This window comes from Lissotriton helveticus, chromosome 10 (genome assembly GCF_964261635.1).
Source record: "Lissotriton helveticus chromosome 10, aLisHel1.1, whole genome shotgun sequence".
Lineage (NCBI taxonomy): Eukaryota > Metazoa > Chordata > Amphibia > Caudata > Salamandridae > Lissotriton > Lissotriton helveticus.
Window position 1 is genome coordinate 882,848,733 of NC_136071.1, and position 25,855 is coordinate 882,874,587.

Genomic DNA, 25,855 nt, shown 5'->3' on the forward strand with positions numbered 1-25,855 from the left:
ACCCCCCCCCCCCCCTTTTATTACACATATGTCACCCCTAAGGTAGGCCCTAGGTAGCCTGATGGGTAGGGTACTGTATAATTAAAAGGTAGGACATGTGTAGGAGAGTAGGGTCTGCAATCCTATGGTCACCCCAGATTTTTCCTTTTTGCTTCACGACTTTCCCTGGCTGTGGGCCTGCTAATCAGACCCACAGCCTAGCTGTTCTCTCTCTAAATTGACATCCATGTACTTTACCAATTGGTATTGGGACACCTTATCAGCCCCTGTACAGTGTACCTTAGGTACCCAGGGCATAGGTGAACCCAAGGCCTACCAGGGGCTGAAGCATGTATTATGCCACCCCTGGCTGGCCATCTAAACAGACACAACTGGCTGCTAAGACAGCTGGGGCAAGGTGGTGTAATCACCCTTTGCTGTAGATCTAGTATACCTATATCTAACCCCAAAATGGACACTTGTACTCCTATCAGTCCCTCCTATGGCAGGCCTTATCAATCCTGAAGGCAGAGTGCTTGGAATTATGTGAGATGGTGCACAAGGTGCCCTGTGCATACACCGGTTCAAACCAGTTGCTGGGGCACTCCAGCCCCAGCTCTGGCGCGAAATCGGACAAAGGATAGGGGGTGTAACCACCCCCCTTCCTGGTCCCACCCAGGGGAGGGACCTAGTCACTAGTGTAGCCCCCTTTAGGAGAATAAAGGTAAGAGCTGGTCCCATTCCAAATTAGATTATCCTGAACAACTTTACAAGACGAAACTCTGGACTTCGACGTTCTGCTCCACAGAAGACTGAAGAATCTCCCTTGTGGGCAAGGAGTGTCCACCCTGCAACTGCAGGCACCACCAAGCGTCCTAGCGGTTCACTTTGACGTCCTTCCTGCCGGATCCAGACTTCAGAGCCCGACGAGACCCGGATTCCCAGACCTCTCCGACCTCTACCTACAACCGCAGCACAGCTGAGATCCGTGGGTGCGACGAGACACGTGGGACCAGCCATCTTGATGAAACTGCACTTCGCTTCCAGCACGACTTCAGAGGCATCCTTGAGAAAGTGCTTTGGGGTTTGAGAAGCCCCAGCCCCGAGCAGCTCCTGCACCCAAGACCAGCCCTCCAGCATCCACGAGATCTGCGTGGGGCCCATTTGCTTGGTTGCTGCTCGACGCGTTGTCTGGTCACTTGCCGCTGGCTAGTGACCTCCTAGACGACGATCCTTGAAATCTACACTGCTGGTCTGGTTGCTCCAGACTGGCCCTTGCTTCCTTCCAAAAGAGAAGCACCCCGGACTCTCCTAGTCCGCACCAGACGCCTTTTCCACTCACCACGTGGGTTGCCTTTGCCAAGGCCTGTTGACGCCGAATCCGGAACAGACACCGCCGACAGCGAGAGCCTGCGTGGGACAGCTCGTGCCTCCATCCTGGTCGTCAAAGACACCTCCTGGTCCACGTGGCTGCAGAGTCAAGCATCCACTCTTCACTTGATCGCGACGACGACATCTGGTTCCTTCCTGGTTCCACACCGGTCACTGGCTAGTGACTTTGAACACTGTCCCCTCTGCTTTCAGGTCTTCATCTTCCTCGATCCACCCGTGGATCGCACCGGACATCTTCCTCCTGGTCGCCTGCAGCATCTTTCTCCAAGGCTCCATAGACTTCGACGCGGAAACCCGACACACTTTGACACCTATGCACCCGCAGCCCGTGGGTGAGGTAACAAGAGCATTTCGGTGCTCAAGGGTAGATTGACTCTCCTAGTGTCCAGGTATCCTGTCGTTTTAGTCGTAACTAGTAGGAACTGTCTTTTACTTACCTTTTCGTAATTTGTTCTGCCCATTGACTTTGTTCCGCATCCCGCGTGTGAGTTCACACTCTGCACACGCGTTCCGTGGGCCTCCCTTTACTTACCTAAGGTTAGGATAGGGTAGTCCCAGCGAACCTACAGCCTCTGGGCATCTTCATTTTCTAAATCGTTCTATTTATACCATTTACTTAGTATATGGTTTGCCGTGCCCCTAGGGCACCATTGTAATTTTGTGCAACTTATTGTATTTTTCCTAAGAGATTGTCATGTGCTTAGCCCTCTGATCTCATAAAGAGTTCAGAGGTGTTTGTTATTAATAAATATACTGTTTATTTTCATAACAACCTGTGTGGTGTCCTTTCATATGGTATTCAAGGGGTTATGTGTGGTAAAACAGCTGGCTTCACATGCCAAAAGAGTTTAGCCTAAGACTGCTTTGTCCACGCTACCATTAGGATAGCTGGTCTATAAGGTTGACTTACAACCAATCACCATAAGGGTTGTTTGGACTGATACAAGGTGATCACTAGAACTAGTGAGCATCATATATCAGGCCAACTTCCCACAACATGTACTTAAGTTTTACATGTCCTGGTAGCGAATAACAGCCAAATTAGTTTTTAACTGCTGTGAGGCTTACTCCTCTCAGACTAGCACTTTTAAGCTGTAATTCCTGATCAGACAGGAGTAGCTACATCATGTTTCTTATCTTTGGAATGGTAGTGACAAATCCACATAGGTGGTAAGGTTGGATTTGACATTAACATTTAGAAAATGCCACTTTTAGAAAGTGGACATTTCTCTGCTCTTAACTTTGCTCTGCGTGCCTGAAGATAATCTCCAATACATGTCTGGGCGACTTTGTGCATTCCCTTTTGACAGCCACAAACACAGGAAGGGCTGGGTGTGATAGAGGATTCTTCTGCATTCTGACTTACGGGGCAGGAAGGGGAGAGGAGAACCAACACTTACACATGAATAGACTGCGCCCTGTCCGCGCACATTGGATTATTTACCCCACTACAATTAATCTGGTAGATAGGATTGGGTTGAAAGGGATCCTTGTGCACTTCAGAGTGTTACTTTAAAGTCATCCCAGTAGGAAAGCGGGATCTGATTTCATGGTTACCCCCACATTTCGCTGGTGTCAGTATGTTTTTTTTTACAAGTCTGACTGGGTTCCTGCTAATTGGGACCCAAGTCAATTGTGCTTCCTCCCTAAATTGACCATAGAAGGTACTGTCGTACATCCAAAATTGGCTACTGGTGCACCCTTGTAAGTCCCTAGTATATGGTGCTAAGGTACCCAGGCCATAGGTACACCAGGGCTGTCCCATGGGCTGCAGCATGTCTTGAGCCACCCATGAGAGACCACTCAAACTGACTACAGGCCTGCCATTGCAGCCTCTGTGGGTGGGTGCTAGCACCCCTCACAACAGATCTTAGTTTTCTTATATCGGTGGTAACTGCACTTAAAACCTAGAAGTCACCCCATGGCAGGCCTTCCAGTCCTAAAAGTAGGGTGCTTGGTTATAACTAAGTGTGAGGGTGCCCCTGCATGAGCAAAACACCCCTGCAAACCCCAGAGTTGATTCTCCAGGCTTTGTAAGTGCGGTCAGTCATTTTAATACATATAGTGGGCATCGACTTGCCGTTGCCAAGGCTTATTGCTCTGCACTACAGAGATCTTCGGGCTACAAGAAGCTCCAGCCTCCAGCATCTCTTCCTGCTATGTACAGCATCTTCACTGCATTCTCTGCACGGCGGGCCTTCCTTTTGGTGAGCTGGTCGAGGTCCTCTTGCAACTCCTGCGCCATTCTTATTGCTTTGGGGGCCTGGAATAACTTGAATTATCACTCTTGTAGGAGTGTGATGGTTGGTAGTTGTGCTGGTATTGTCATTGGCAGCACTGGGCCTTGGCACGTAGTGTTTTTTTTTTTTTTTTACAAATTAAGCACTAACTAAAATTCAAGCTTCACAGCTGTTTGGTCAAAGGAGACTGCTTACAAGTACTTTTACATGGACAAACCCTGAAACAGCATGTGGCACATGCGAAAAGAGACAAACGAAGAGGATTGTTTTAAGCATACTGGAACATTTATTCATGTCAGCGGGTGTGCAATGTCAGTGGGGTGTGCAAATTACAGGCCACCACAAAAAAAGCTCAGTGTGCCTAGTTAGAGTGAATCTCATCACCACTGATGCTCCCATCCAGACTTCTCTAAATTACACAAACATATGCTGCTCTTTCATGGAATATATTGTAAGAAATACAGCACAAACATAAAATGTAAAACGTACTTATAGTTCTTAGTAAAAAACAAACTGTAAAAAGATACATTTAGGTGTTCACAAACAAAAAGCACAGAGAAAACCTTCGCTTTCAGGTACCATCGAACTGACAATAAGAAAAGCAAGGCCAGCAGAGAGCAGTCAAGGCAAGGACACACAATTGCTATCCTTTTATGCACATGTACAAAGCTGTAACTCCACAAAAGTGACTCATTTAAGTTATTGGTGTCTTTTTAGCAAGATAGGAACTCGCCCTGAAGTGCCAAGACAACCAATAGCGAAAGGAGTTTGGCCAGTTCTTACAGTCCTGTATTGCTTCACAATGCTGATCCAAATGTGGACTATCCAACAGCAAAAGGTGGCTGACCATGAGCCACGCTCCTTAAGAATATACACAGTACGATAATATTTTAATTTTTTAGAGAACGCAACCCTTGAGGGACCACTAAAGCATCTCTGCGCGAGTCATTAAATGAAGTGCGCTCTTGACCCTTCCCCACAAATCCGCTAGAGCATTTCTCGGTAGTTGGGGTAGCGCTTAGGCTTTCATTCATTCCCTGAGGCAAGAGAAGGATACATTCTAAAGCTAAGAGGAGGAACTACAAAAAAATATAAAAGGCAAACAAAAAATAATGGGAATATTCCAAACAAACCAAAACCATTCACTGCTGAAAACCAAGCTTAATCAATCAAATTAGACTGTCCCCTGAAACAGTAACTTAAAGAAACAGGCAAAGTCTATTGAGGCTTGAGTGCAGGCCTTCCCCACCTGAAGTTCAGTGACCAACACCTAGCCAAGAGACCATAGAACCATCAAAGTTAAATGGGCATTCACCACAAGGAATGGGTGTGTGTGTCCCCAGCGACTTTCAATGACTATGCTGGTTTCATGCAAGCCCCCATCTTGATGTCTGTACTATACAGTAATAGACAATTAAATTGTTGAAAATCTGAACGTGTGGTCATAGAAAGGACAGCTGTAATCTAGGGAAAATGTTGTGTGTAAAGAAAAAAGAAATTCAGAAGTAGCAACCAGATATTTTATATGTAAAGAAGGCTGTTGGGAATACAGGTTCCAATGATTCAAAAAAGGGTACCAATCGTCAACTAGAACATTTATGATGTAAAAAACATTTCTAGTGTGTCAATTTAGCAATTCAAAGTAAATAAGCATGCCAGTGGGTCAAACCTTTTGAATTTGCTCCCGTTGTTCGTTTGATTCTTCTAGCTTTGACCTCAATTCTTCTTTTTCTTCGAAAGCCTTGGATTCCAGCGCTCTTGTCCGATCAATTTCCTTTTTCATCTCAATCAGAGAATTATTTGTAGCTTTCAGGGCGTCTCTAGTCTCATCTAATCTGCAAATAGGACATTTGAACTTAACTTGAGCATTGCATGCGCAACTGATTTACAGGTCCTGTAGCATTTAAGTGTGGCATTAAAGTTAATGCAAATGTAATCCACAAGAATGGGCGGGCATCTTGCAAATAACTCCTCCCTAGACACAATTTACTGCAGGTTTCTCCACCTACACTTCAGAAATATATAAAAATGTATAAAATAGTGACAACATGACTACATGGTTTGATATCAAATTAATAGCCCACTCCTTTTTAGGTCGAGGGACCTATAAGCTGCGAAGCAGCTTCCGGTCCGGAGATTTAATGTTACTTAGTAGGGCTTCAGAACCCGCCTCCCTGCCCTGTCTCTCCACCATTGGCTGGCTTCCTAAATGGAGGCCAGCCATTGGAGGAGAGAGCCGTCCCTCCAAAGAAGCCCCGTCTTTTTTGGATTTGGGGGCGTAAGTTTTGCTGTTCTTTAGACAGTGACGTTGTCTGTCACTCAAAACAGCAAAACCCCGCCCCCGAATCAGAAAAATTCTGAAGCTGGCGGGCACCATTTTGCTGGTCGAGCAGCGTCTACCAGGACATGAGGTAAGCCGCTGCTCCCCTGTTTGTGCCTTTCTTCGTGCCCCCCCCCTGTTTGTGCCATTGTTTCTTGCCTCTGACTCCCTGTTTGGCAACCCCTTCCCTCCGCCCGCACGTCTGGTTTTCCCTTCCTCCCGTGTGCCGTTTTTCGTGCTTCTGTCCCCGGTTTGTTTTTTTGCCTGTTTACTTAATGACGCTGTTCGAGGTTGCGGGCTTTCACTATTGCACGAGCATCCTTGGCACCAACAACAAGCTAAGGGCTTTGCCTTCAGAGCGAGCCATACCCTCTGCAGTAATCGAGGAACCATGCACCCGGATCGGTCAACCCCAGCACTTACAGCCTGGAACTATCCTCCTTCCGGTGGCCCGGGCATCCACGCCTCTCCACAGAGAGTGTAAGCTTCAGCTCTCTAACACTCTTGTACTCTCAGCTGTCTGAGGCTCCTGCCCTCAAAGCGCTAGAGGAACCTAGCGCTAACAGCTCTCTGAGGGCCCTGGCACACACAGTTCTCTGAGGGCCCTGACACTCACAACTCGTTGAGGACCCTGACACTCACAGCTCTCTTGGGGCCCTGGCCCTCATAGCTCTCCGAGGGCCCTGGCACTGTCTATTCTCTGAGGGTCGCGATATTAAGAGTTCTCTGAGAGCCCTGGCACGCACAGCTCTCTTGGGGCCCTGGCACTGACAATCTTCTGTGGCCCCTGCCGCTTGCAGTGCCCCAGCGCCCTTGCAAACACTGCTCCGCTCTAGAAATCTGACACTCACATTTCTCCGATGACCCTGGCACCCACAGTTACCAGATAGGACATTGGCTCTCGGAGCTCTCCCTAGCGCCCTGACACTTTCAACTCTCTGAAGCGCCTGTACCCACAGCTCTCAAAAGACCCTAAAACAGACACAGCTCCCCCTAGGGCTCTAACACCCCACTCTCCCGGGACCACCCACAGGTTCCCGAGGTTCCCAGGCATTCGTGTACCTCTGCGGACCTGACACAGATGCCAGACGCACTCGTGTAGCTCCGCGGACCTGGCACAGATGCCAGAGAAGCCTCAGTTCACAGTCCCCGGGTGCGCACTGGACTGGCCAGCCGAGCTCCCTCGGGGCCCGCACGCCCCTGCCCCTGGGTCCTTCGGAGCCCTCCGCAGTCAGCTCTCCGCGGATCCTCGCCTTCCTTCCACAGATCCGTGGGGCTGAGCGTAGCATCCCACACTGAAGTGGCAGAGCCGAGAAGCGCAGGTTGGAAAGAGCCAATCACGGGCAAGTGGGAGCGCACCGGTGAACTCTCTATTAGGGAGAAGCCCCCGCCGTGCACACACCATTAAACACGCTCCCGGCGCGCAGGAAAGCCTCCCATCCTAAGGGGAACATCCACTTCTGCGTAAAGATACGGCGCCCTGCTCCTCCCCTGATAACTGGCTGATTGTAAAATACATCTTATTACCCCAGTCCCCTCCCGGCGCTGTCCGTGATGGCGCAGCCGACCCTTCTGCGACGAACCGCGGAGGGAACTCCAGAGAAAAGCCAAAACAGAAAAGATTGTTGGGAAGCGACATCAGCGCAACTCAGTGCAGCTCAGAGGGTTTCGACAATGTGCCTGAAGGTGCAGTACACATGACCTGAAGCAGGCCATGTGTACTGCACCTATTCCCAAGATTCCTGACTACTCCAAAACCGTCATTGTCCAAACAGATGCATCTGAGAAGGGTGTGGGAGCTGTTCTATCTCAACTGAATATTGACGGTCATGACCAGCCCATTGCTTTTATAAGTAGAAGGCTGACCCCTAGAGAGAAACGTTGGTCAGCTATAGAGAGGGAGGTCTTTGCTGTGGTTTGGGCCCTGAAGAAGTTGAGGCCATACTTGTTTGGAACTCACTTCAAGATTCAGACCGACCATAAGCCCCTCTTATGGCTAAATCAAATGAAGGGTGAAAACCCCAAACTTCTTAGGTGGTCCATTTCCCTACAGGGGATGGACTTTACAGTGAAGCACAGACCAGGGACGGACCATGGCAATGCAGATGGTCTCTCCAGGTATTTCCACTTAGAACAGGAAGACTCACCTGGTCAAGGTTAGTTTAATGTCCCTAAGTGTGGGGGGTGGGGGGGTTATGTAGGAGAGTAGGGTCTGCAATCCTATGGTCACCTCAGATTTCTGCTTTTTACTTCACTGGTTTACGACTTTCCCTGGCTGTGGGCTCTAAATTGACATCCATGTACTTTAGGTGCATTTACCAATTGGTATTGGGACACCTTATCAGCCCCTGTACAGTGTACCATAGGTACCCAGGGCATAGGGGAACCCACGGCCTACCAGGGGCTGAAGCATGTATTATGCCACCCCTGGCTGGCCATCTAAACAGACACAACTGGCTGGTAAGACAGCTGGGGCAAGGTGGTGTAATCACCCTTTGCTGTAGATATAGTATACCTATATCTAACCCCAAAATGGACACATATACTCCTATCAGTCACTCCTATGGCAGGCCTTATCAATCCTGAAGGCAGAGTGCTTGGAATTATGTGAGATGGTGCTCTAGCATGAGCTGAGCCTCTCTGCAGCTTTCGGAACCAAGTCCTTTAGCTGTTTCCATGATAACGCTATACCATATACTCTTAAGTGCATTATAATCCTCGCGGTTATTGCTAACTTTGGTATAGCATTATCAAAACATGTCGAGTAAGGTGTCATACGAATTGGAATACTACCCCCTTGCCAGTTCTGGCGACGGGGGTAGCATTCCACCCTTTTAGAGGGACACGACATGTATGTAACTGTGAACCTCGGTTAAAGTTAAGCAGAGCCTCAGCATCACAAAATGGATGCTGCCACCACAGACACAAGTCTGACCTCCTGCTGCTGGGAGTCCTTCCAGCGAGGGAGGCCTGGACAAAGGGTTTCCTGCCTTGGGAGGTGCTAGCACCACCCCAGACAGGATTTTGTGTATTAGGTAGGACAGGCCTGAAAGGAATGAGACATGCCTGGGGCACACAAGGTGCCCTGTGCATACACCGGTTCAAACCAGTTGCTGGGGCACTCCAGCCTCAGCTCTGGCGCGAAACCGGACAAAGGATAGGGGGTGTAACCACCCCCCTTCCTGGTCCCACCCAGGGGAGGGACCTAGTCACTAGTGCAGCCCCCTTTAGGAGAATAAAGGTAGGAGCTGGTCCCATTGCAAATTAGATTATCCTGAACAACTTTACAAGAAGAAACTCTGGACTTCGACGTTTTGCTCCACAGAAGACTGAAGAATCTCCCTTGTGGGCAAGGAGTGTCCACCCTGCAACTGCAGGCACCATCAAGCGTCCTAGCGGTTCACTTTGTCGTCCTTCCTGCCGGATCCAGACTTCAGAGCCCAACGAGACCCGTATTCCCAGACCTCTCCGACCTCTACCTACATCTGCAGCACAGCTGAGATCCGTGGGTGCGACGAGACACGTGGGACCGGCCATCTTGAAGAAACTGCACTTCGCTCCCAGCACAACTTCAGAGGCATCCTCGAGAAAGTGCTTTGGGGATTGAGAAGCCCCATCCCTGAGCAGCTCCTGCACCGAAGACCAGCCCTCCAGCATCCACGAGATCTGCGTGGGGCCCTTTTGCTTGGTTGCTGCTCGGCGCGTTGTCTGGTCACTTGACGGCTGGCTAATGACCTCCTAGACGACGATCCTTGAAATCTACACTGCTGGTCTGGTTGCTCCAGACTGGCCCTTGCTTCCTTCCAAAAGAGAAGCACCCCGGACTCTCCTAGTCCGCACCAGACGCTCCTAGTCCGCACCAGACGCCTTTTCCACTCACCGCGTGGGTTGCCTTTGCCAAGGCCTGTTGACGCCGAATACGGAACAGACACCGCCGACAGCGAGAGCCTGCGTGGGACAGCTCGTGCCTCAATCCTCGTCCACGTGGCTGCAGAGTCAAGTGTCCACTCTTCACCTGATCGCGACAACGACATCTGGTTCCTTCCTGGTTCCACACCGGTCACTGGCTAGTGACTTTGAACACTGTCCCCTCTGCTTTCAGGTCTTCATCTTCCTCGATCCACCCGTGGATCGCACCGGACATCTTCCTCCTGGTCGCCTGCAGACTCTTTCTCTAAGGCTCCATAGACTTCGACGCGGAAACCCGACACACTTTGACACCTATGCACCCGCAGCCCGTGGGTGAGGTAACAAGAGCATTTCGGTGCTCAAGGGTAGATTGACTCTCCTAGTGTCCAGGTATCCTGTCGTTTTAGTCGTAACTAGTAGGTACTGTCTTTTACTTACCTTTTCGTAATTTGTTCTGCCCATTGACTTTGTTCCGCATCCCGCGTGTGAGTTCACACTCTGCACACGCGTCCCGTGGGCCTCCCTTTACTTACCTAAGGTTAGGATAGGGTAGTCCCAGCGAACCTACAGCCTCTGGGCATCTTAATTTTTCTAAATCAGACTCTGAAGGGGGTGGGCGATGTGATGTCATGCTGACTGACATGATTGGAATGTCAGTTCTCCTGCCTTGGCGTCTTTCAACAGAAATGCCGAGGGAGTTGCGGGCGGGCGGGGTGGCTACGCCCCCACGCCCCAATGGACGCACCGCGCCTGGCAGACAGGTAATGGTATGGCAAACACTGGTACGGAGGGTATTGGCGGAGAATACACTGGTACTGAATGTACTGGCGGGGCAAACACTGGTACTATGGATACTAGCTGGGCAGACACCGGTACCAGGAGCGGCCCGTTCAGGTAAGAGCAGTGGGGCGGTGGGGCCGGGTGGGAGAGGGGGATTCGACAGATGAAGGCGTTCTGCCCCCTGATTGCACTAGTTTTTCTTGTTTTGTAGGTGGCTCTATGTGTGGGTGGCTCTGTCTGTGTGAGGGTGGCTCTGTGTGGGTGGCTCGGTGTGTGTGGGTGGCTCTATGTGAATGACTCTGTGTGGGTGGCTGTGTGTGTGTGTGGCTCTGTATGGGTGTAAATGCAATAGGTCATGCATATGCGAGCGATTAAGCTATTGGCAGTGTAAATGACAATGCCATTTATTTATGATTTAAAAAAAAAAAAAAAGGTCATGAGCAATGCCAATAGCTTTACCTTTAATAATTCCAAAACCATTGCATTGTAAATGCCTGTTTTTGTTGTATATTTATATAGCGCGAACGCGACCGGAAGATATTAGAGCACTTTACACGAGCACCGTATTTACATTACACATTCAGGCACGGGAGATTAAGTGGATTTAGAGGGGTGGACGGCTTACAGCACATTAATTCCAACTATAAGGGTTGTTTTCAAGACTAGCTCTGTAAATTTATCTATCCGCGGATTTCTCACCCTAGAAAACTGCACGCGGCTAACAAAATCTAAAAACATTTATTCAATAGTGCTCTTGAGCGCCACTATGTGGCGCTGTGTGGCTCCGCACTACAGGAAAGTGATGGAGCAGAACTGCATATAAGCACCGCTCCTGCACTTCAATGTTAGCTTCTTAACTTTCCAGGCTCTCAAACGCGCAGTGTAAAAAATGTTGGCAGCAGTATGCCGATCCCTATATTGGGACCTTTTTAAATATCAAGAAAACAGACCACTCCACAGAAGAGGGAGTTGGGAGGGCAGAGAAGAATCTGTGGTTAGACAGAGTATCTACCAGAAAGAGTTACTGAAGGTAAAACACTTGTTATTCTAATGGATACTTCTAACTGCAGATTCATTACCTTAGGATAGATACCAAAGCAGTACCTCCCCAGGTGGAGTTTCTGTGGAGAGGACTCAGATTAAAAATTCTTACAAAACCATGAGGGTTGCAGTCAAGAAAGTAATGTTTCATGAATGTATGCACTAACCTCCCAAAAATCAAGGACAGGCACTGCTTGTGCCAAATCAGTAGTAGCAGCCTTTGCGGAATGGGCTGTCAGAACTTCTGGGGTCTGCTTCTTGGCCAGTGCATAGCAGATCTTAATCCAGAGGACTATCAAAGACCATACTGCACAGCCTTTCCTTTCGTTGCCCCAGTGACTCTCACAAAAAGATGATCATTCTCACTGTGTTCCCTGGTAGATGAATGTAAGAGCCTAAAGCCCTTTTAGGGTCAAGCTTATGAAGCCTCTCATACATTTTCGAAGGGTGTGGGAGAGTAAAGAACGCAGATCGGGTGATGGATTGCTCAACGTCACTAATTTTGGAAAAAATGTTGAATTTGAATTTAAAATACTTATAAAGCGCAGCATTCACCTAGACGGTTTCTTGGCGCTGTGGGAGCACAGTTAACAGGAGGGAGACACAGGATATATTACTGTGGAAATGCCTGATTGAACAAGAAGGTTTTTAGACCTTTGCGGAAAAGCGGATAGTGTTTGGTCAACCGCAGATGGTCGGGAAGGGAGTTCCAAAAGGTAGGTGCCAGGAATGAGAAATTGGCCCCTCCCCATTTTTTCCGCTTGTAGCGAGGGACCTGCAGCAGGGATTGAGAGGAAGACCGCAGCTCTCTGGTAGGGATGTATTCCCTTATCAGGGAGACAATAAAAGCAGGAGCTGAGCCCTGACGGGCCTGGAAAACCATGCAACCAGTTTTAAAGAGGGAACGCTCCCTGACAGGCAGCCAGTGGAGCGCCTTCAATAACGGGGTGGAATGGTGGGATCGGGAAAGGCGGTACACAAGCCGGGCTGCCTGATTTTGCACCAGTTGAAGCTTTCTTAAACTGTAGGCTGGAATGCCATTATACAGGGCATTGGCATAGTCCAGCCGGGAGATCACTAGAGCAGACATGATCAGTTTAAGTGCAAGGGGGGGAAAAAAAAAATCGGGAAACAGTGCGAATAGTACGAAGAGTGAGAAAACAGGAAGAGACGACAGAACTGATTTGTGAGTGAAGGGTAAGGTGGTTGTTCATTTTAATGCCTAAAGTCTTAACTGTGAGAGAGGGGGTGGGGGGGAGACCTAAGGACGGGGGCCAAAATAAAGAATTCCAGGGGCTGGAAGAGCCACCGGTGAGAACCAACTTGGTTTTATCGGGGTTCAGTTTCAAATGGTTGTGGCTCATCCAGTCCCTGATAAAAATCATAATAGACTGAAAATTAGAGAGAGAATGGGGCGAAGAAGAAAGATTAAAGATGAGCTGGAGGTCATCCGCATAATTGTATACGGTGACCTCCATCTGTTGAAGAGCAAAAATTAAAGGATAGATATAGAGGTTAAACAGAAGAGGGGAAAGGGAAGAGCCTTGAGGGACCCCACAAGTGATGTTGAGTGGACTTGCCGTGAAATCCCCCAGCCGGACAGCCTGGGTGCGGTCCCACAGGAAGGACGACAACCAGACCAAGGCTGAACCCCCGATTCCCGCCGCTCTGATACGTGAAAGCAAGATGGCATGGTCCACCGTATCAAAAGCGGCGGAGAGGTCGAGGAGCACCAAGGCCTGATGTTTGTTTTGGTCCATGCCCTCCCTGAGGTTATCCAGGACCGACACCACAACAGACTCGGTAGAGTGCCTGGGTCGAAAACCCGCCTGGCGAGATGCCAGGCCCCCAGTTGCTTCTACGTGGGCACTGAGTGCCGATGTAACATGGCGCTCGAGCACCTTGGCCAAAAAGGGCAGCAGGGAGATGGGACGATAATTGACTGGGGCAGACAGATCTGCTCCAGGTTTCTTTAAAATAGGCACTATTGTGGCAGTTTTGAAAGCAGAGATCACAACCCCCTGCGCGAGAGAACTATTAAGAAGAGTGATCGGGGGTTGAGTGCAAACAGAGTAAATCTGTTGAAGAATACGGGCCGGGCAAATGTCAGCCGGGGAACCTGACTTTACCTTAGGGAGTATTTCCAAAAATACTTCTTCAGTAAGAGGGGGGATTGAAAAAAGACAGCTCTGAACCGTGGGAGGGAGAGGGGCAACATAAGTAGGAGGGGGAAGTGAGATATTGGTCTTGATTTTAATAATTTTATCCAGAAAATAATAGTTCAGTGAATTGCATAAGGACTGGGTGGGAAGGAGTTTAGGTGTAGCCCTCTCAGAAAAGGCTAAATCACGAACAATTGTGAAAATCTCCCTAGCTTTGTTCTCTGCCAACATGATTTTAGCTGAAAAGTAGGCGGTTTTGGCTTCAATAATAGCTTTTTTGTAGTCACTTTATAATGTGAGATAATGGGTTTTCAATAAGGGGGAGTAGTCCCTTCTCCATTGCCTCTCAGCTCGCCGGAGGGTCAGCTTTTTATCCTTCAAGTCAACACTGAACCACCGGTTTGACTCCTTAGGTCTTCTAGTAGAAATCCTACGTAGGGGGGCTACGTGGTTGCAGCCTCCGGCAAGCCAGGTGTCAATGGCGGTGGCTTGCAGTGAAGAGGATAGACCCGCCAGGTTGGGTGAGGAGTCAAGGACAGAAGAGGATAACAAAGGGAGGTCAACACGGTTCCAGTTCCGCGCCCAGGTGTTTTTTACAAGCGGGGCCTTAATTACAGGGTCAAGGTGGAGGGAAAATGAGATTAGGGCATGGTCAGACCATGGGCAAGGGGACACAGACATGGACGAGACAGCGCTGTTAAGGGACCAAACTTGGTCTAGCATGTGTCCATGTGTGTGTGTCGGAACTTGAATGTGGGGAACGAAATTTAGAGATTGGAGTGACTCTGTAAATTGTTTAGAAGAAGTGCATTCAAAAGGGTCCGTGGGCCAATAATTAAAATCGCCGAGCACTAGGACTGAGGCATAGTTAACCGCCAATGTTGCCAAAAGATCCTGAAAGGCTTGTATAAACAGGGGGGAAGACTGAGGCGGGCGGTACATTAGCATGCAGGTGAGCGGAGGTGAGAAAATGGATGAACGTACCACAAGATGCTCGGTAGGGGCAATGGGAGGGGAAGGAAGAAGTTGAAAGTTGAGATCAGAACGGGCAATGAGCGCCACACCACCCCCTATCTTACTCGCCGGGCGGTCAGCCCGGAGGGCAACATACGAAGGAGGAAGGACAGCCAAGAGGGAAGGCAGGGAAGACTCACAAAACCTGGTTTCGGTTAGGAACAGTATGTCCGGCTTGTGGGAATCAAGTAGGACGAACAGTTCCTGATGGTGTTTAACCGCTGACCTAGTGTTAAGCAGAATAATGGACAATGGGGGATGGGGAGAGGAGAGATCAGCGCGCGATGAAGATTGCCTCGAGGGTGACGGCAGAGGGGGGGGAGGCTGGTGGGCTAAGGGGGCAAGACCAAGCAAGGAGATACGACAGATAGCGGGGGCGGGCAGGGGCCAGTCACCTTGCAAGGCTTTTAAGGCCTCAGAAGAATAAGAGATGGAAAGGGCATGGGGCCGTGCCCGTAGCCCCGTCCAGCCGCGGACGGGCGCAGACGGGCTGGACTTAGGCGCGACTTCGGCGTGCATTCGTCGCGCCCGCTGCGCTCGTCCGCTGCGCGCACGAGGACACATCGCATTTTATAGCGTGCGCCCCCGAGCAGCTGGACCGCTAACTGCGGTCTAAGCAGCCTTCAGGCCACACTCAAGATGGCGCCCGCCAATGTTGGCTGAGTCCTCAATGCCAACTTGTCTGGGAAAAACAAGCTTTTATGACGGTTACGCTGAAAGGGCCTACAGTTCAGTCATGCAACGAGCTGGTCTAATTGCAATGAGAAAGATAGTCTTTTAAAGCCAGGAGATGCAACTAGCAACTATGCATAGGCTCTAAAGGCGGGCAAATGAAACGTTAAGAACAAGGTAAGGTCCCACTTTGGCATCACAAACAGTTTGGGAGAGAACAGGTGTGTCAAATCTTTAATAAATCTCATCATAATAGGTGGCTTAAGCAAGGATGGTTTGTCTAACAAAAGTAGGAAGTCCCGACCAATAACCTTAAATAGTACTCAACCCGAGGAATTGGTGGTCCAGACAAAATGGAAGAACAGGCGAAAGCTTGGATTGTAAAGTGTCAATCTGGCGATTACCACACCTGCCCACAAACTCTGCCCCAGCATGAATGGACTATGTGTAAGAGCATCTAGTGGAGACAGTGACTTCTGCCACTTCAGGAGGAAGATCAAACAGTCAACGGCTGCTGGTTAATATCCATGCATGGAGGTGTAGATTACAAAGATTCAGGTGGAAGAATCTTCCCTGTTGCCTAGACAGGAGATCCTCCTGATGATTTTCAAAACCTGGGGCAGGAAAGGTAGAGGCAAGAAGGTGTACAGGAGTCCCATGCTCCTTTCGAGCCGGAGTCCATCTCTTAGCAAGTGTGCTTGCAGAAACCCCAACCTACTGCACATTCAATGGTGAGGGAAAGATCTAGCCAGGGTCCTCTCCACTGCCAGAAGATGCCCTGCACCAGGTCTGGATTTAGTTCCAATTCATTGTCTGCTAGATATAGGCTGCTGAGCTCATCCGCTCTGGCATTCAAGGACTGTCAGGGGGTTCATGATCAGAAAGATGCCCTGATGCTCCAAACCCCAGAGGCGAAGACTCCACTGCACCCTGCTTGTGGCAGTACTACATGGCAGTGGTGTTGTCCGTAAAAACCTGCAACAGCCTCCTTTTCAGGGACGGTACGAAGGCCTTCAAGGTCAAGTGAATGGCTTGTGACTGTGGCAAGTTGATATGAAGTCAGGTGTCTATGAGAGAACAGAGTACTCTGATCTCCACCTCTCCCAAGTGGCCTCCACAACCCAACAGCGATGCATCTGTAACAACTGTCCACTCTGGGTGCGGTAGGCAGAGGGGTCTACCATGGGTCCCATTTCAGTCTAGCAACCACCAATGCAAATCTTTTGCAGTCTCCTCCGACAAAATAAGACGAGTTTGCATGGTGCTGAGCGCACTGAGACTTCAGATACCACTGCAGATATTAATGCTGAGGCTCATTTGTCACCTGGTGTGGTTCATTAACAGGATGCAAGAGGCCAAGAAGTCTCAGAGCTACTCATTGAGTCCTAGGATAAAGTCTGAGTAAGGATCTTAGACAAAAGTCCCAAAACTGGTGAGTTGGAGGAAAGGATCGAAAATGGACTGTATCCAGAATAGTTTCGATAAAGGGGAGCCTCTGCAACTGAGCAATGAGTCTGTTAGCACTATCTGTGGAACGGGGTCGAGGAACGGCGGCCCTTTGGAAAGGTTTTGTGTGTTCCACCACTGCAGAGAGCGATGTGTGAGGCTGTCCACCAACACCAGATCTGTTAGCGGACTGTGAGCCTGATTCCACTAATGTGCCAAACACTCCTGTAAGGGACGCATTTAGAGTCTTGCATAAGGGATGATGAGGATGCAAGAGGCCATCATCCAGACTAGCTGCATGAACACTCAAGCTGGTAATGAATGTTGAGGATGAAATTTTGATATTGGAGCTTGCATACTGCTAATCAGTTCGTAGGGGTATGCTAGATCTTTGAAGCGTCTATTGTAGCTCCTAGATATTGTTGTGTGCTGGATAATTGGAGGTGGGATTTGGTGAGGTTCACCGTAAATCCCAAGTCGTGAAGCAGCTGGATTGTCTTGTGTATGTGTGTTGCACACAGCTGCTGTGTGACTTGACTTTTATGAGCCAGTCATCCAGATAAGGGAACAAGTGAATGTTATGTCTTCGTAATTGAGCAGCAACTACTGCAAGGCACTTAGTGAAGACTCTGGGTGTTGTAGTCACCCCGAACAAGTGAATGTTATGTCTTCGTAATTGAGCCGCCACTACTGCAAGGAACTTAGTGAAGACTCTGAGTGCTGTAGTCACCCCGAACGGGAGGACTTTGAGCTGGTAGTGTTGATCGTTTACCACGTACCTGAGATATTTGCTGTGAGCGGGGTGAATGGGAATATGAAAGTAGGTGTCCTTTAAACCTAGAGTGGAGAGAAAGCTGCCTTGTCGAAGCAGTGGGAGCACCTGTTGGAGAGTGACCATGTGGAAGTGGTCTGATTGAATTTATAGGTTAAATGGTCCGAGGTCCAGTATTGGCCTGAGAGAGCCGTCCTTTTTTGGAATTAGAAAATAGAGGGAGTAAACCCGTGCCTTGATGAGGTAAGGGAACTGGTTCTATTGCATGTTTTTGTAATAGAGAGACAACTTCTTGTTTGAGAAGAGTCAGATGTTACCAGGACATTGGACATTGTCTGGGAGGGAAATTTTGGGGAGTGGAGGGGAGTTCTAGGCAATGACCATACTGGATATTTTGTCTTACCCACGTGTCTGTTGTGATAGAATTCCAGACAGGTAGGAACTGCGAGAGACATCCCCCGAAAGGAGTGGGATGATCGGGGGAGGGGGGGGGGGGGGGGGGGAGTGAAGGGAAGTCACTGCTTGGTGGTAGAGGGGTGGTGGGTGTTATTACCGGGCACCCCTCTCCCTTTACCGTTGTTGCCTCTGTACCCTCCCCGAAAGTATCTTCTATAGGAATTCTTTTAACTGGGGCTTTTATAGGAAGAAAAGGGATGTTCTGAGCCAATAGTTTTGGAGCCAGCCCTGTAAAAGGAGCAACAAAATAAACCTCAAGGGGAAGGTAATTGCAAGGCCCCCATGGACTTGGTAGTGTCCGTATCCTTTTTCATCTTTTCTACAGATGTTTCGGCTGTGGGCCCAAAAAGAAGCTCTTGTTCAAAAGGCTGATTAAAGAATAGCAGATTGCGTCTCCTGCTTGAATCCGGAGATTCTGAGCCAAGCGTGCCTGCGTAGCAAAACGTTGGTATTAATAGCATGATATGCCGTATCAGCCTCATCGAGCGTACATTTGATAGATATATTTGTTATCAATTTTCCCTCCTGTATAAGGTCATTAGCTTTGTCTACATATTGGTCAAGAAGATGTTGGATAAGCTTTTTCAAGATCATTGTAGTGAGCTCGGTGATATCTGGCCAACAAAGCTTAGGCATTGGCAACGTGCCAATGATTTGCAGCCTGTGACAAGATAAGTTTTCCAAATGTGTCTATGAGTTTGGATTCCTTAACAGGAGGAGGGGTGTCGCCTGTGCTTTGTGAATTTGCCCTTGCGTGAATTGGACACCACAAGAGAATCCAAAGGGACCTGCCCTTTAATGTACACTGGGTCACTGGAAGCTGCCTTATATTTTGTCCACCCTGGTGTTAAGAATCCTGGCTCTGACGGGGTCATTAAAAACTTCCGGTGTATGTTTTAGCATGCCTTTTAACATTGGCAGGGTGTGCGTAGACTTTTGTGTGAGTGTAAACGTTTCCAATAAAAAGTCTTCCTCTAAGGGATCAGAGTGTAATTGTACCCAGTGGTACTGAGCTGCCCTATTAATTAGTTGTGCAAACCCAATACTGTCATCTGGTGGTGAAGGCCTAGAGGGATAGCTGTCCGTGTCATTGTGTGGGTCGGGATCGGCGTTGTAATCATCCCAAGGATCTGTATTGTGTGGGATGATATGTGCGTCATCATCCCTATCTGGATCACCGTCCCCACCCTGATCAGTATAATCATCTTCATCATCCTGTGGTTGAGGTGAAAATGTAAGTTGTGGGGAGTGTGCTGGAGAAATTAGCAGATTGTAATCAGCTAGAGAAGGAGAAGTATTAGTGCCTTACTCCTTCCATTTCTCGGGTATTTTAGAGTCTTCTGAAGTGTCAGTTTTTCTCTTTTTAGGAGGTTTGGCAACAACTTTGCCGGTTTCTGGGTCAATGTAGAGAGTTTTTTGCTTTGGATCCGAAAAATCGTGCACATGCTGTTATGTGAGTACAGTGTCATTTTTCAGTGCCGAAGTCTTAGGTTCAGAATGTTCTTTAGACTGTGTCTGTAGTGTATTGGACTCTTTAGCTTTTGGTGTAGGAGTTTGTGGCTCCAAGACCTTTTTCGGCTCCGAATACTTCTCCTTTGTTTGTTTCGACACTGAGGGCTTTGGCACCGAGGCTGTTTTCGGTGTTGAAGAAGGTCGTGGCACCCCTTTGGTTTTCGGGTATGGTTCCAAAGGTGATTTTTCGCACCCTAATGGGGTTGGCATGAGCCCACGCAGAAAGGTTTTTTTTTTGGTTTCAAAGCCGGGCCCGAGGGTGGGGCGTCTGAAATGTGTTGCCGGTGTCGACCTGGGTCCGAGGGTGAAGGTGTTACCGGAGCCTTAGGTTTGGTTGTGGTTGGGGTTGGGAGAGGGGTTTCGGTACTCACGGACCGCTGAGCCGGGGTCACGTCACAGTCGTCTGCTTCAGAGACGTCTTCTTCATCAGTTTGTTGCTCCGGCTGGAGATTGGGATCTGCTCCGAAGATGTCCGGAATCGAGCTGCTTCTGCGAGACATTTTGTGATGTTGAGACCAATGGTCACAGATGGTTTTCTTTGACCTGAAAGATGCACAGGCCTCACAGTTCTTCTCTTCGTGCTCCGGGGAGAGGCAGAGGTTACAAACCTCATGTAAGTCAGTGTGTAGGAACTTAGCACCACACCGGGGCATTTTTTGAAAGGAGTCCTTTCAATTGACTGCTGGAGTGGTTGGCGCGGAAAGGCCCAACGGCCCCTGTGGAAGATTTTATATTTCCCGAAGTTACGCGTCGAAAGGGAAACGCGATCAAGACAATACCGTCGAGTGGTGAGGAATTGCGCGTCGAAGGGGGTTCGAGAACAACACCAACCCGGAGCGCAGCAAATCACATCCGAACCCGATGGGGGAAAAAACAATCCGAAGATGGAGTCGATGCCCATGCGCACTGTCACCCTAAGGAGGAGTGCCCTATCTCGTGACTACAAAGTCTTCTTTCAAGACAGAATCAAAGTTCAAACATCCGAGCCCAACACCAGATGGCGATCTATGCATAACAATATGATTTACAGCTCATATGCCTTGAACATAAAGTCTCCTCTTCACAAAGTTGGGAATAGTCATCCCTGACATCATCCTCCTAGTGCTGTGGTTCTGAAAAAGGACTTGGTAGTGGTACTGTCCCATCTGACTACGAATGGGGTTGGATGGGCTGCATTGAGATGGACACAGATTCATTCGAGGTCAAGGTGCATTTGTTTCAGAGTCCAGAAAGATAATTGATTCTTCCTCTAACTTCAGTGATATCAGCACATGAGGAACTTCTGAGGATCTTGGAGTCGAGTGAGACGACGAGCCAGACATCGGCCACAGATTCAGGTCAGGCCTGCAGTGGGGCTAAGAGGCATGATCAGTGAGATCTGCCCGCAACATTCGGACTAGAGGCGTACTCAGATCCCTGGGGCTTGTAGGCTTGCCAGAGAGAGCCAGTATGGTGCTGAAAATATGAAACATGGGCTCCTTAATGGCTCCGACCTACTGCAGTGTACAGAAGGATCCAGAAAATCAGGTTGGATTTGGACCTAGATTGGGAGGCACTATGACGTCCATACAACTTTTCTGGACTAGAATGGTAGATTTACTTGTTTTTTCTTGGACTTTGACTTACCTGAGGAATTGGAGTAGGGAGAGGACCTTCCTCGAGAATAGTACTTTTTGACTGTGTTTGACAATGTGGAGTCTAGGACAGCCTTCTGATTCATCCTGGCAAAGTCACCACACAACTTAGAGACATACGAGGAACCTAGACACCAGAGATATACCACATGCGTATCAGTCTCAGAAACAGCTGTTTGGGGCAGGGTCGGAAGCCCATAGTTTTAGGATGAGATATGTTCCCTTGCACACTGTATAAACGTTTGGACAAAAATAAGAAATTAAATGCCTGAGCGCAGGGAATGCGGCTCCAATGTCACTTCAGGGGTGGAACGGAGTCAGCGCAAACCCTTACAACACGACGTAATGTGTGCAACGAAATTGCTGAAAAACAAATCTCTGGTTCCAGTCTGACGCCTGGGAGTATTTACAAAGTGTGTAATCTGTGATTAGAAGTATTCACCAGAATCTCACATATACATTCATTGAATTTAAATGTTGTTACATTCAAGTAGTCAGTGAGACTGATAGTGGGGACCCTGGATAAGCGGACTACCGAGGTTATCATAAAGATCTTTGATGACTGAGCGTGTAAAGTCCCTTTTTCAGTTGGCCATGGCTAAAGTGTGAGAAAAACAGTGAGAACGGAATAAGGTAGTGTTTAGACCAGCCAACATGAATGGGATTGGTTGCATTAAACAAATATTCTTTATAAACTATAAGATCTACAGTACAGCCTCAGATGTGGGTGGTCTAAGGCTGTGTCGGACGAGGTTGTCACCTGAGAGAAACAAGGATATTAGTTTGACTGCTGTATAGTTGGGTTTGCTACTATGGAGCCTGAACTTTTCTATGAAGATATTTGTTTAGGAAAGAAGTTAGTTTGTGATATGTTCCAGGTACTGCTCAGTAAAGATCAGGTTGTGCTATGAGTTGATGGCTTGGCAGTTCGGGCTGGACTGTTCCCACGAGGCACAGGGTCAGACTGATTTGCATATAGCCATGTCGGAACTGGGGTGGCAGAGTGGGCTAAAGAACGGTGATGGATTAAACCCAGATCTTTTGACTGGGTGTGAGTGTTTGATTGTTTCAGATGCTCCGTCCATCACCACCCCCTTTTGTACCGCTTTTGGCCGCCATAAGTGTGGCAGGGTATGCTCAGACGTGAGTCCCTTGCTCACTTTGCCACTGGATTCAAGCAAGCCGGGCTGAAGACGGCTGGAATGCCAGAAACCGGTCCTCGGAAGCTTGTTTCCGGTCCAGGGAAGACATGGTTTGGCAGTTCGGGCTGGACTGTTCCCATGAGGCACAGGGTCAGACTGATTTGCATATAGCCATGTCTGAACTGGGGTGGCAGAGTGGGCTAAAGAACGGTGATGAATTAAACCAAGATCTTTTGACTGGGTGTGAGTGTTTGATTGGTTCAGATGCTCCGTCCATCACCACCCCCTTTTGTACCGATGATAGATGACATTGAGTCGAATTGGAGCTGAACGAGCTGATTTCCTCTCCATAATCCGACATAGGAGGGAGAGGTAAGCATCCAGTGGACTCGGACTACGTTGAATACAATTGTAGTAGATTGAGACACCTCCCCTATACCTGCCTTTATCATCATAGATCATAATGGAGATACATAATGTTATGAGAGATTTCCAAGCATGAATGTCAAATTTAAATATGTGCCTCAAGCCACCAAATTCCAATCTGTGCTGAATGACAGCTGTGAAGAATCAACCTCAATGGTGAATTAGTGAGACATGGGAAGTTTCCAATGGTTATATGTGGGTCTGGACAAGGTAATTGTGGGACTACATCATAGTAGGATTGTGCTTGCTATACATTTTAGTTCAGGTACCATCAGGGTTTTCATATCACACCCTGCTCTAGCATGGGGGTGAGCAGCAGTCTGCTCTGTGTTCCCAGTGTAGAGTATGCAATTTGGTGGGGGACGGGGGGAATGGTATGTAAGTCTTTACTAGAAAGATATGGGAGGGTTCTGGTCAGACAGGATTCATGATTATTCCTTGGGATAATTTGCAAAGGCTATTATCTATTATCTTGTGTTTGTGAGGTGGTATTCGAGGGTGGAGCCTGATTATGGGAGATCATAAGTTGAATAGTGTAAGAGTGAACTGAGTCCTGTTGGTGACCTGGTTGATTTTTTGGGAAGGGTTTCTAAGCAAAGAGCAGATCTTGTGCATGACAGGGGTAAGTTAAGAGGAGACAGCCACATTCAGTGGGATGAAAGGCTGAGGTGGAAGCTGGCCAGACCCAACTTTCAGGACAAAAGGCAGAATTAGCTCTGATTTTTATGAAAAGGATTTATTTTGGATTCTACTTGTTGGGAAAGTCAACGCAATTACTAAACTCTATAAGTGGACCATGACTAACCAGGCTAGGTTTTGGAGAGCCACCGTCCCCACTTGGATGAAGGTCAAACCTAACTTCTGGGCCAAATGATTTCCAGGAGCAGGAGTCACTTAGATTGGATTTTATTAGGCAAGTCAGGGTAGTATTTCTAGGCTTTTCAGAGAAATCAGATTAACCAAGCTAGGAGTTGGGAGAGCCCACTTCACGACTCAGTGGAAATTAACGTAGAAGGAGTAATATTTATTGCATGAAAGAGTGAGAGACCTATCCGTAATGATTCGTTTTTTGCATGAAACAGTATTAAAGCAAGGGGCCTCCGCGGGCCAGACGGAAGTTCACCACAGAATAGACGTATTGCTGTGTTTGGGTGGGAACTTTGTGTCCTGGCTGAACTCTCGCCTGGCTGGAGTACCAGACTCCCCTCAGCTTGGATGGCGAGATGCAGTGGAGGAATCAGCCGGTGAGGTGTTCCTAACCAATTCTTTACTAGTTTTTTTCTAGTCTTGCTACTCTTTACTATTCTTTTCCTTGTTATTCCTTTTATTTCGTTGATATATATATATACAGCAGCGTGAACACTTTGAAAAAGCTCACGGAGAACGAGCGAAACATGTCAGGAGGACGGGGGCTGCCCTTGAATAAATTGATGCAGGCTCCATCGCGGTGTGCGGCTATTTACTTTCCTTTTCTGGGAAGGTGTTGGGGAGGATATATATATATATATATATATATATTCACTGAAAAAACCACAGGTTTCAGGGGTGTTATAGTTAGTTGGACATTTCACTCGTACAAAACCATTGAAATCCCCTCGTTATAGTTAGTTGTACTAACTAACTCACGCGCCCGCAATCCACTGCTGATGTCACATATTACATCATCCATGACATGGTCAGTGACATCACTGATGACATCACAAATGACATCACTGATGACATCATCCAGTGAATGTGGTTTGCTTCGATATTTAAATATTATATATATATATATATATATATATAGCAATCTGCCTTGAAGTCGGAGTTGTTGTATAAGTGTCTGAATGGAGGATTTAGTAGCAGAGTGAATGACTAGGACTAATTTAAAGTGTCTCACTAAATATATGAGCTAGTGATTACACTTTGTGAATAACTATCACTCTATCTCTTGATGTGTAAAGTACTACATAAGTTGGTTACTAGATATGTGAAAGTGTAGATTAGTTATTAATTAGTTAAGTGAGTATTTGTATGTGATAGTGAATGAATGTGTGTGTGGTTGGGTGGGAGGTGTGTGACTGTCCAAAGTTGTGTAAATAGTTGATTTAGTAGGTATATGAGGTTAAGATTGTATGTGGAAACAGTTGTTTGGATGAGTGAATCTCTTTATATGTGTGATGATGAGTAAATGTATTTCTCACTGATACATGTCCAACAAACTAGAAATACAAAAGGCAGTGTATGTGACAGTTGTTGTATATAAATAAGTATACATAAGACTCACTCAGTGATTGTATGAGTGAATGTATGGATAACTGTATTCTTGAAATAGTGATTTTACAACACACTAAGTATGAGTTACTATCTACATGAATAAGTGGTCTATGTGTAAGTGTGTAGCTTAGTAAATATAAGTATGATCAATTGTTTGCATAAGTGAGTAGGATGACTGCATAAGTGGATATGATGTGAACTGGTGTGTAATGTTGATGTAGGTGTATAAGTGTATTTAATAGTGTTGTATTGATCTTTGTTAGCATGTATAAGTGCATCTATAGGCAACTGTTTAGACGTGTGTGTAGATCTAGGAATCACTAAGTGGCTTTTTTAGAAACTTGTATTGGTGTATCAATGCTTTCAAGTATGGTACTTAATATTTTATAATGTGTGTTCAAAAGTATACTAGTGAAGGATAAGATGTATCAGATTGTCACGTGGATGATGTCATCAGTGATGTCATTTGAGATGTCACTGACCATGTCATGAATGTTGTAATATGCGACATCATCAGCAGTGGATTGCGGGCGCGTGAGTTATAGTTAGTACAACTAACTATGTTGGGGGAATTTCAATGGTTTTGTACGAGTGAAATGTCCAACTAACTATAACACCCCTGAAACGTGTGGTTTTTTCAGTGAATTTCTGAGGTTTTTTTAAATGCTAATTCCTAACTATAACATGTCTGAAACCTATGGT

The 25,855-nt window shown here is 47.7% G+C and overlaps 1 protein-coding gene across 3 annotated transcripts in view; it reads right to left on the minus strand.

The window, feature by feature from the left end:
* Positions 1-25,855, minus strand: part of KIF15 (kinesin family member 15) — a 927,215-nt gene that overhangs the window by 97,484 nt on the left and 803,876 nt on the right. For all 3 annotated transcript variants that reach the window (XM_078663524.1, XM_078663523.1, XM_078663522.1), the window contains exon 33: positions 5,281-5,446. In XM_078663524.1, coding sequence (XP_078519650.1) covers positions 5,281-5,446 — 166 coding nt within the window. The remainder of the gene's footprint in view (positions 1-5,280; positions 5,447-25,855) is intronic.